General features: G+C 36.8%; 1 protein-coding gene across 3 annotated transcripts in view; it reads left to right on the forward strand.

Moving 5' to 3' along the window:
- Wdr44 (WD repeat domain 44) overlaps positions 1-12304 on the forward strand; it is a 126336-nt gene that overhangs the window by 99482 nt on the left and 14550 nt on the right. For all 3 annotated transcript variants that reach the window (XM_052171002.1, XM_052171003.1, XM_052171001.1), the window contains 5 exons: positions 4274-4465; positions 4638-4739; positions 4943-5058; positions 6064-6191; positions 7672-7806. In XM_052171002.1, coding sequence (XP_052026962.1) covers positions 4274-4465; positions 4638-4739; positions 4943-5058; positions 6064-6191; positions 7672-7806 — 673 coding nt within the window. The remainder of the gene's footprint in view (positions 1-4273; positions 4466-4637; positions 4740-4942; positions 5059-6063; positions 6192-7671; positions 7807-12304) is intronic.

The raw sequence follows: 12304 nt of genomic DNA on the forward strand, positions 1-12304 counted from the left end.
GGGAAAAGAAACTGAGAGTGTAGCTAAGGAGAATACTACTGAACAAAAAGGAAGCTCTGGGTTCAATTGTAAGCACTACAAAAACTGGTTTTGGTGATGTATAGCGATATTCATAGTTCTAAGAAGGTAGTGATTGAAGGATCAGAAATTTAAGGTCACTTTCAACAACAAAATGAGTTTCAGCCCAGTATAATGTATAGAGGACCCTACCAATCAACCATTCAGTGGTTCGATGAGAAATATTTTCATAATTTACATCATATGTGGGGGATTATGTTCTAAATATAGTAAAAAGTTATCCCAAATCTGTAATAACACATGAAATATAAATAAATCATACTAATAAAGATGAGAGATATTAGAGAGAGGGAAATAGCAGCTAAATATGGTACTTCATACCTATAATCCCAGTTCTCTTGTAGCTAAGTCAGAAGGCTCACTAGTTTTGAGGCTCTGCTGGACTGCAAGGCAAGACATGGTCTCTAAAAGGAGGAAGTGTTCGGTGTAAGATAGTAACAATACACATATAGGTGAGAACTGGGGGAAAGGTTGAGGAAGGAGACAAAGTCCAAAAGATTGAAATGAGTAACAACCAAATTTCATTATATGATATCCAGAATTACTCATACTTTGTTAATATTATTTTGTACATATGTACATACATGTGATTGTATGCATATATATGCACATGCAGGAGTATTTGCCATGTGCTTACTTGCGGAAGCTAAAATCAACATTGGGTTATCTTCCTCTATCATATTCTAGCTTATTTTAATAACCAGTAAAAGTTTTATGATTTTATGTATATAGGAATTTTACATGTATATCTGTGTACCATGTGTGTGCCTGATGACTTCCAAAGCCAGAGAGGATGTCACATCCTTTGGATCTGGAGTTATAGATGATAGTGAGCCACCAGGTGCATGCTGGAAATTAAATGTGTCCTCTGATAGAGCTGCCAGTGGTCCTAACTGCTGAGCCACATCTCTACGCCTTCTACCTTATTTTTTATGAGAGTCTCACTCCCTGAACCTGGACCTCACTCTTCTGGCTAGACTTGCTGGCCGGCAAGCTCTCCAGAATCCCTTGTTTTGTCCACAGACCCAGCACTGAGATACAGATTTGTGCTGCCACACCCAGCATTTATGTAGGTGCTGGGGATCAGATCTCAAGTTCTCCTGCTTTGATAGCAAGCATTTTACCCAAACAAGCCATCTCACCAGCTTCTTACTAAACTTAATCTTGTTTTTGTTTATTGTTTTCTGTGAGATCAGGTCTCACTCTATTACTCAGGCTCACATCAAAATCTTGGCCTTAAGTGATCCTCTTGCCTCAGCCTTTTGAGTAGTTGAGGCAACATACCTGTGTTGCTGATCCTGGCTCATACTAGTGATCCTTTGTATTCATTTTTCAATCCTTTGATATCTACCCTTAGAAATCAAGTACTTCACTGACTTTGACAGTACTTGCCTGGTATTCCAGTAATTAGTATGTTGAGGCAGTATGATTATGAGGCCTGATTAGACTACATTGTAAGTTTCAGGATAATGTGGATTATGTAATTAAACTTTGTCTTGAAGCAAATAAAACAGCAATTAATTTTATTTCATCAAAAGGTGAAAACACATGACATTATAAATGTATTATTGCCTTTATGGTATAGAGCCATAAATGTTTAAATCTCAATTAGTTTTGGTTTTCTGCAAATGGAAACACAGGGAAAATATTCATCGATGCCACCATTACTGCCTGATTAAAATAAGTGGAAGACTTGAACTGGGTCTAACTTGCCTCTCTCCCATAATCTGATGAGTGACTACCCTTCCAGTCAGGTTGTCCATCCCAATGTATTTAATACCCCTTATCTTGTTTAATGCAACTTTCAGTCATTTATGCATTTCTTTTTTCTTCCCGCAAATTAGGAGAAATGACTAACTTTTCCGCTCAGTATAGTGGTTATCCCTTGGCAAGCAAGTATAACATAGGCAGTAATAAATCTAACCCCTGGTTCTGGAAAGACTCAGTGCAGGAGTGTAGGGGAATTCCAGAACAGGGAAGTGGGAAGGGGTGGATGGAAGAATAGGGGGACGGAAGAGGGCTTATGGGACTTGCAGGGAGTGGGGACCCAGAAAAGGGGAAATCATTTGAAATGTAAATAAAAAAATAAAATAAATAAAAAAAGACCTAAGAAGATTTAATAATTAAAAACGTATAATCTGCATTTGTACCTTATTAGTTTTGACCATCAAGATAGTAGAATGTTCTTTTTTTTATTTGATATTTTTTTATTTACATTTCAAATGATTTCCCCTTTCCTAGCCCCCCCCCACTCCCAGAAAGTCCTGTAAGCCTCCTTCTCTCCCCCTGTCATCCTACCCACCCCTTCCCACTTCCCCGTTCTTGTTTTGCTGAATACTGCTTCACTGAGTCTTTCCAGAACAAGGGGCCAATCTTCCTTTCTTCTTGTACCTCATTTGATGTGTAGATTATGTTTTGGGTATTCCAGGTTTCTAGGTTAATATCCACTTATTAGTGAGTGTATACCACTAAGTGTATAGAATGTTCTTTTTAAATAGGGTGCTCATTCTTTCCTTTAAAGAAGGATGAAATTTATCCATAGCACTAAGGGAAATCTCTCTACCCACTGAAGTAGCAGTAGAGAAAGGAAACACTAGCTTGTAATAGTCTTCTATATAGTATATTATTATTGAGGTCTCTGTTCAGTCAATTATTTTTTATAATTATATTTGAAAACCTAAAACTATAGTTCAAAAACCTCCACTGGTGTGAGGAATATTTTAACAGGGACGAGGGAAGAACAGAGCCATGTCAACATTTTCTTAGATACTGTGATTCTACTGCAATGTTACCTGGAAAGAAAGTAATAAAGTTGTAAACAAACTAAAAATTAATGAATTACTTAAATAGATAGGTAGATTGGAGACACAAGCTGATATTTAAATAAAATTTAAGATCTGAAGTCCAAGATGAAATACTTTTCACTTACTCAGTTTTTCTGGCAGTTGCTAGGTATAGTTTACTAAACCATAGCGTCAAAAATGTCTATCACACATATCATCAATGAAAGGCTTCAGCAGTGATCAAGAAAAATGTCTTATGAAGAAAGTATCCTCATTCTTAATATGTAATCCTTGTGTTTATGAGAGTGGTGGCTATAATATGTTAGTTTTTGAGCCTGGGTTTCTCACTGAACCTGGAGCTCAGCAATTTTGCTAGACTAGTTGGCCAGGATGCTTTAGGGGTCTTGCTGCCTCTGCCCACCAGTACTGGAATTAAAGATGTGTGCCATCATTATATGTGTGGGTGTTGGGGATCCAAACCCAGGTCTTCACACTTTATCAACTGAGCTCTTCCCCCATTCTCTAATATGCATTCATCACATTACCAAAACTTAGCCCAGCTGACTGTTAGGATTAGTTTACTCTGCAGAGGATTTTTCAACTTTGACTCTATTGACATTCATTGCTATTGGATTAGTGATGACTGCGCTATCTGTATATCGTAGCACTTCTTACATGGTAGCATCCTTCCCTAAACCATACTATGACAATCAAAAAAGTCTACTGACTTTGCAGTATGCCTAGCTGGGAAAAGTTCCTCAAGATACAGAACTCTTGGTCTGCAATTCAGTATCAGAGTTCCTAAAATGCAAGTTCAGTACATTGTGACTGGTATTACTTTTATATCCCTGTGTTACACATGCCCTGGAAACAAAAGCATACTCAAAGGAAGTCCAAGGTGAAGTAAATTAAAAAGTTGTTACTTGCTTTATCTCCCTTTTGGAGATTCAAAATATAGACTAACTGAAATCCTGTTTTAAATTTTTGCACTCCAGAATTCCTTAAGCTTAGTTGATTGTAGACATTATTTCATGTGATGCTTACTAAAACATTTCTATTAACATTCATATCTTAGAAAAGCAGTTTGAAAATAATTCAAGTTCTATTTCTCCAACACGAAAGCTGGCATGTGTAGTTGTTGCCATTTTTAGCCCACAAAATGATGCTAGCTGAAAGACTAAAACATTGTGGTTATGTGCAAATGTATCTCACTGAGAGAGCACTTGGTTTCATGAATGAGGCCACGTCTTGACACCTTTGTACACATTCTTTCAAAATGAAAAGAAAATAACTGCAACAAATACTTTTCAAATAAGATTTCATAATAGAACATTAGTTTTAATCATTTGATGTGTTAATTAAATAAATTTTCACTAATGTGAAAATAAAAGCCTTTTTTGCCACCTTTTTAGGATGACAGATATTTTCTCAGTGGATCATTGGATGGAAAGCTCCGCCTATGGAACATACCTGACAAAAAAGTGGCTTTATGGAATGAAGTAGATGGTCAGACAAAGTTGATTACCGCTGCCAATTTTTGTCAGAATGGCAAATATGCAGTAATTGGGACATATGATGGTAGATGTATATTCTATGATACAGAGGTAAGACCCTTGTGGTTTTATAAAAGTTATTTGTATCCTATTTATACCATCTGGAGAATTTAATCGCCCTATCTATAAAATTGAGCAAAAATGCTGATATCTGAGACTTAGAACAAATGATCTTTGAGGTTTCTTCTAATTCTAGTATTTTTAATTTACAATTTTCTTTTAGCATTTGAAATACCATACACAAATACATGTACGATCTACTAGAGGGCGCAACAAGGTTGGAAGAAAAATTACTGGCATTGAACCTTTACCTGGAGAAAATAAGGTACTATATAGTATTCCAAACCATCTCTCTCCACACTGGTATGGATTCTTGAAAGTTAGTTTTAAAATTGGGCAAGAACATGGGATAATATTACTGTTTGTAGTATTGCTATTTACTTGGTTTGTGTATAACACCCTTTTGGTGTTATGTCTTAATTTACATTAAAAAGTGAATTTTTTAACTTTGCTTTGGTTTACTTTTAGATACTGGTAACCTCAAATGACTCCAGAATCAGACTGTATGATCTGAGAGACCTGTCACTGTCCATGAAGTATAAAGGTTATGTCAATAGCAGCAGCCAGATAAAAGCAAGTTTCAGGTAAATTGGCACTGAGAAATTCCTAAAAGTATGGTACTTCTTTACTCCCCATTTTCCATTATATGAGATTCTTAAGTCTTTATATTTTTATAACTGGTATCATAGAGTATCTTCATTATACATTGCTTACTTTGTCTACCTGTATGGTAAAGTAAGAAAACTATCCCTGTTGTACAAATAAAGAAACCAAAGCACAGAACATTAAATAATGACCTAGAATCATAGTTGTGAGAGACGTGCTTAGAAGATTTTTAGCTCCATAATGTTTGCTTTTGAACTTTTGTGTAAGCATTCAAGAAATACTCCACCCCACAATCACTACCATACATACTGTCTGATTCCTTTTGGTGTAGGAACTAAGAAAGCATTTTATAACCCATAAAGCAAAGTACCTTGTCATTATACCTTTGCTTGTCATTATTTGAACTCTTAATTTGGGATCTGTAAATTCTCCTGAAATAGGATTAGCTGCCTAGCTTTTCTTCTTTCTAATCCTTCTTTCAACTCACCTCAAACATTCATTATTTTCTTCTTGATTACCCAGTAATTACCCAGCCATTCAACTGTCTTCTGATATCCTTTAACTCACTATTTCTAGAATGGATTAATGAGCATCAGAGTTACCAAGGTTTGATGAAAATTCTAAGGTTAATAGAATCTTGGTTAGCATGATGAGGCTCTGGGTCAGATCCACAGCATTAATAATTAATCCCCAAAATGTGAACAATAGATGCCACCCCTATGTCTGAAAAGATTAGCTTGGTTATCCCCATAGATAGTATAATCATTATAAAAGTGTTTGAACAAATGAGTAGCAACAAGAAAACATCAAAAAAACCTGGCTATGCATCAAACCACATTCAGAATCTAGAATAAGCAGATGGCTTTAGTTCTCAACAATCTTACTCAGGTGTTGTTGTAGATATCTTAAATTAGGAAGCACTGATAGAAGGAAACCTTGATTTTTTTCTGTTTATTTTTTTGACCTGTCCTGCTCAAATATAGCCATGACTTTACTTACCTCGTTAGCGGTTCAGAAGATAAATATGTTTATATCTGGAGTACTTACCATGACCTAAGCAAGTTTACTTCAGTCAGGAGAGATCGTAATGACTTCTGGGAAGGTATTAAAGGTAAGCAAATGCAGCTTACATATATATGTGCCTTATTATAAAGGAGTAGAGATTTGTTGAGATCTCACTATGCCAGAAACATAGATGGACATATTTATGTCTTTCAACTATGTCAGATTTTGTGGAATATCAATACATGCATAAGTTAGGACAGTTTTGTTGGCTGCAATTTCCCAAGAAGTCCCAGTTTCCCTTGATAGCTGGCCACTGTCCAACACAGTTTCTTTTATGCCAAGGTTTAAGAATTATATCGAATTAAAAAAAAAAAGAATTACTATTTGCGTGGGAGTAGTGTGGGAGTTAGACCTCCACACATGACACTGTGCAAGTGTGGAGGCCAGAGGACAACTGTGTGGAGTCAATGCTCTCCTTCTTCCTTAAATTAGTTTCACAGATCAAACTCAGGTCTTCGATGCTAGTCTTGGGTGACAAGTCTTGGGTGACAAGAACCTTTACCAACTGGGCCATCTCACTGGCTCTTTTGTTCCAATGTTAATTACTAATATTGAGTTTCAAATCACAGCCTACACATGAAACAGTAATTAGTAGCTAATAGGTGGCTACAAAATGGTTAAAGAGGTCACAGAGTTCAAAGAGGCCTTGCTGGGGCAGAGGCAGATAGATGCAAAGAGTCACTGAGGCTGTTAGATAAGACATTAAGGAACACAACAGAAGAGCTTCCAGAGGCTCTGAAAAGCAAAGCCATAGCCACACTGTGAAAGTACAGGATGGAGAAACAGCTGATAGGCAAGCCAAGCTGGACACTTCAAGCAGAGCAGACTAAGCTGTGCTGAAGCTTATGGGACTATAGTGAGTTCTCTGTTTTTGGCATAGACCATGTGGTCAGGTAGCAGTTCCCTGAGTTTGTAACCATTATCATTAAAATAATAGCATCTGTCTTTTTATAGGGACCAGATAAGCATTCCCCACCTTTTGATGTATTCACAAAGTTCTGGGGCCTTTTTGTTTTTCTGATAAAGTTTAAATAAGCCATTGTAGTCATATATTCCAGTCTATGTTGATAACTTGATAGGGTCTGCCCTTGTAGATTTAATAACTAGGTATCAGTCTGTGCTGTATATGTGATGGTATCTATGTGTGCAAATAAGTCGTCCTGTCTCTGCATTTATATTCAAAATGGAGCCAAATGTTGCTTTCTAATACACAGCCACACAGAACAAGAGAGTAAAAAATTTAGAACAAGGCACAGCCTGAACTTCATAGATATATTGGAAGTTTAGTAATTATAACTGGATGTGTTTCATTGCTAACTGTTTTATATTCTATACCAAGGAATTGATCCTGACCTAAAATTTAAAAAGTTATGGAAGAGTAGAAACTGTGAGACAGTTTTTAGAAAATATTTCTGTGTTTCAAATTAGTCATATATATATATATAAAAGATATTTTACATATTCTCATTTTTGTCTTGATGCTTAGTATAAAATTTCTCAGTTATCTTGAAATAAATTTTTCCCAGCACATAATGCAGTTGTTACATCAGCCATCTTTGCTCCAAACCCAAGTTTGATGCTATCCTTGGATGTGCAGTCTGAAAAATTAGAAGGGATTGATAAATATGAAGATGCTGAAGTTTTGGATAGCACATCTACTGGTAGGTACCAGTTTTATTTATTTTGTTTGTTGTGGTTTTTTCCTACCTACGGTAAGATTTTCATGCATGTAAAAACCATTTCTTGTGTACAATATACCAATGGGTTGTTAGATATCCATATCTGAACATTCTAGTGACATATTTCTTGTAAGTTTTATACATTTAAATTCATTTAGGAATTTTGAAAAATTGGAAATTCATCATTTCTACAGACAGCATTCTCTAAAGAGAGATCATAATGATTGCTTAGCTAGTAAAGGCCCCTGCTGTCATGCATGACACCTGAGTTTGGAGTTTGGGTTGTCCCCAGGACCTATATAATAGAAGGAAAGACTACTCTTGACTATTCACACATGTAATCATATGCACTACACAGATAAGTGATATGATAAAATATTTAAATGAAGATATGCTTTTATAAATACAACTTTTTTATTTTTTTATTAGATATTTGCTTTATTTACATTTCAAATGGTATTCCCCTTTTAGCATTATCCCTACGAAAATCCCCTATCCCATCCCCTGTCCCTGCTGTTGACCCCCCCCCCCCAATTTCCTGACTAATTCCCCTATTCTGGGGAATCAAGCCTTCACAGAATCAGTGGCCTCTCCTCTCACTGATGTCTGAAATGGTCGTCCTCTGCTACATATGTCGCTAGAGCCATGGGTCCCTCCATGTGTACTCTTTGGTAGGTGGTTTAGTCCCTGGGTACACTGGTGCTACTGGTTGGTACATATTATTGTTCCTCCTGCAGGGCTGAAAACCTCTTCAGCTCCTTGGGTCTTTTCTCTAGCTGCTCCATTAGGGACCCTATGCTCATTCTATTGGTTGGCTGTGAGCCATGGGTATTTTGATCTACTTTCCAATAAAGATCAAAGTATCCACACATTAATCTTCTTTCTTCTTGAGCTTCATGTGGTTTGTGAGTTGTATCTTAGATATTTCAAGCATTTCGGATAGTATCCACTTATCAGCGAGTGCATACCATGTGTGTTCTTTTGTGATTGGGCTACCTCACTCAGGATGATATTTTCTAGCTCCATCCAGTTGCTTAACACTTTCATAAATTCATTGTTTTTAATAGCTGAGTAGTACTCCATTGTGTAAATGTACCACATTTTCTGTATCCATTTCTCTGTTGGGGGACATCTGGGTTCTTCTTTCTAGCTTCTGGCTATTATAAATAAGGCCACTATGAACATAGTGGAGTATGTGTCCTAATTACATGTTGGAACATCTTCTGGGTATATGCCCAGGAGTGTATAGCTGGGTCCTCAGGTAGCACTATGTCCAATTTTCTGAGGAACTGCCAAACTGATTTCCAGAGTGGTTTGACCAGCTTGCAATCCCACCAACAATGGAGAAGTCTTCCTCTTTCTCCACATCTTCTCCAGCATTTGCTGTCCCCTGAGTTTTTGATCCTGGCCATTATGACTGGTGTGAGGTTGTTTTGATTTGCATTTCCTTGAGGATTAAGGATGTTGAACATCTTAGGTGCTTCACAGCCATTCCATTTTCCTCCATTGAGGAATATCTGTTTAGCTCTGTACTTCATTTCTTAATAGGGTTAGTTGGTTCTCTGGAGTTTATCTTCTTCTGTTCTTCATATATATTGGATATTAGCCCTCTATTGGATGTAGGATTGGGAAAGATCATTTCCCAATCTGTTGGTTGCCATTTTGTCTTATTGACAGTGTCCTTTGCCTTACAGAAGCTTTGCAATTTTATGAGGTCCCATTTGCCATTTCTTGATCTTAGAGCATAAGCTGTTGGTGTTCTGTTCGGGAAATTTTCCCCTGTGCCCATGTGCTCCAGGAATTTCCACACTTTTTCTTCTATTAGATTCAGTATATCTAGTTTTATGTGGAGGTTCTTGGTTCACTTGGACTTGAGCTTTGTACACCAAGCTAAGAATGCATCAATTTGCATCCTTCTACATGTTGACTGCCAGTTGACTGACCACCATTTGTTGAAATTGCTGTATTTTTTCCGCTGGATGGTTTTAGTTCCTTTGTCAATGTTCAAGTGACCATAGGTGTGAGGGTTCCTTTGTGGGTCTTCAATTCTATTCTATTGATCTACCTGCCTGTCATTATACAGTTTTTAATCACTGTTGTTCTGTAGATAACAGTAGATTGAGGTCAGGTATGTTGATACCACCAGAAGTTCTTTGTTGAAAATAGTTTTTGCTATCCCGGGGTTTTTATTTTTTTTGTTATTCCAGATAAATTTGTAAATTGTTCTAACTCTAAGAAGTATTGAGTTGGAATTTTGATGGGGATTGCTTTGAATCTGCAGATTGCTTTAGGCAAGATAGCCATTTTAACTATATTAACCCTGCCAATCCATGAGCATGGGAGATCTTTACATCTTCTGAGATCTTCAATTTATTTCTTCAGAGACTTGAACTTCTTGTCATACAGATCTTTCACTTGCTTGGTTAGAGTCACACCAAGGTAGCCTCTTTATCCTTTGGGCATAGGAAGGCTACTGATTTTTTTGAGTTAATTTTATATGTAGCCACTTTGCTGAAGTTGTTTATCAGGTTTAGGAGTTCTCTGGTGGAAATTTTGGGGTCACTTAAGTATACTATCATATCATCTGCAAATAGTGATACTCTGACTTCTTCCTTTCCAATTTGAATCCCTTTAACCTCCTTTTGATGTCTAATTGCTCTGGCTAGGACTTTAAGTACTATATTGAACAGGTAGGGAGAGAGTGGGCAGCCTTATCTAGTCCCTGATTTCAGTGGGATTGCTTCAAGATTCTATTTACTTTGATGTTGGCTATTGGTTTGCTGTAAAGTGCTTTTACTATGTTTAGGAATGGGCCTTGAATTCCTGTTCTTCCCAAGACTTTGTTTTATCAATAAGAAGTGTTGGATTTTCTCAAATGCTTTCTCAGCATCTAAAGAAATGATCATGTGTTTTTTAAAATCTGTTTATATAGTGGATTACCTTGATGGATTTCCCTATATATTACCATCCGTGCATCCTTGGGATGAAGCCTAGTTGATCATGGTGGATGATCGTTATAATGATGAGTTCTAGGATTCAGTTGGCAAGAATTTTATTGAGTATTTTTGTATTGATATTCAGAAGGGAAATTGGGCTAAAGTTCTCTTTCTTTGTTGGGTCTTTGCATGGTTTAGGTAGCAGAGTAAATGTGGCTTCATAAAAAGAGTTGGATAGTGTTCCTTCTGTTTCTATATTGTAGAATTGTTTGAAGTGTATAGTTATTAGGTCTTCTTTGAAGGTCTGATTGAACTTTGCATTGAACTCATCTGGTCCTGGGCTATTATTGGTTGGGGACTATTAATGACTGCTTCCATTTCTTTAGGGGTTGTGGGATTATTTAGATCATTTATCTGTCCTGGTTTTAACTTTGGTACCTGGTATCGGTCTAGAAAATTGTTCATTTCATCTAGATTTTCCACTTTTGTTGAGTATAGGCTTTTGTAGTAGGATCTGATAATTGTTTGGATTTCCTCAGTTTCTGTTGTTCGTCTCCCTTTTCATTTCTTTTTTTTTTAATTCCACTTTTTTTATTTATTTATGTGAATACACTGTATCTGTCTTCAGACACACACTAGAAAAGTGCATCGGATCCCATTACAGATGGTTGTGAGCCACCATGTGGTTGCTGGGAATCGAACTCAGGACCTCTGGAAGAGAAGTCAGTGCTCTTAACCTCTGAGCCATCTCTCCAGCCCTCCCTTTTCATTTCTGATTTTGTTAGTTTGGATACTGTCTCTGTGCCCTCTGGTTAGTTTGGCTAAGGGTTTATCTATCTTGTTGGTTTTTTCAAGGAAACAGCTCCTGGTTTGTTTGATTCTTTGTATAGTTCTTTTTTGTTTCTACTTGGGAGATTTCAACCCTGAATTTTATTATATCCTTTCATCTACTCTGCTTGGGTGTATTTGCTTCTTTTTGTTCTAGAGCCTTCAGCTGTGCTGTCAAGCTGTTAGTGCATGCTCTTTCAAGTTTCTCTTCAGAGGCACTCAGAGCTAGGTGTTTTCCTCTTACCATTGCTTTCATTGTGTCCCATAAGTTTGGCTATGCTTTGCGTTCATTTTCATTAAATTCTAAAAAGTCTTTAATTTCTTTCTTTATTTCTTCCTTGACCAAGTTATCATTGAGTAGAATGTTGTTCAGTTTCCATGTGTATGTGGGCTTTCTTTTGTTTTTGTTGCTATTGAACCAGCCTTTGTCCATGGTGATCTGATAGGGTGCATGGAATTATTTCAGTCTTCATATATCCACTGAGGTCTGTTTTTTGAGTGAGTACATGGTCAATTTTGGAAAAGGTACTGTGAGGTGCTGAGAAGAAGGTATATCTTTTGTTTTAGGATAAAATGTTCTATAGATATGTGTTAAATTAGTTTGGTTCATAACTTTTGTTACTTTCACTGTTTCTCTGTTTTGTTTATGCTTCCCTGATTTGTCTATTGATAAGACAATAGGGTGTTAAAGTCTCCCTCTATTATTGTGTGGGGTG

This window comes from Apodemus sylvaticus, chromosome X (genome assembly GCF_947179515.1).
Source record: "Apodemus sylvaticus chromosome X, mApoSyl1.1, whole genome shotgun sequence".
NCBI classification, from domain to species: Eukaryota; Metazoa; Chordata; class Mammalia; order Rodentia; family Muridae; genus Apodemus; species Apodemus sylvaticus.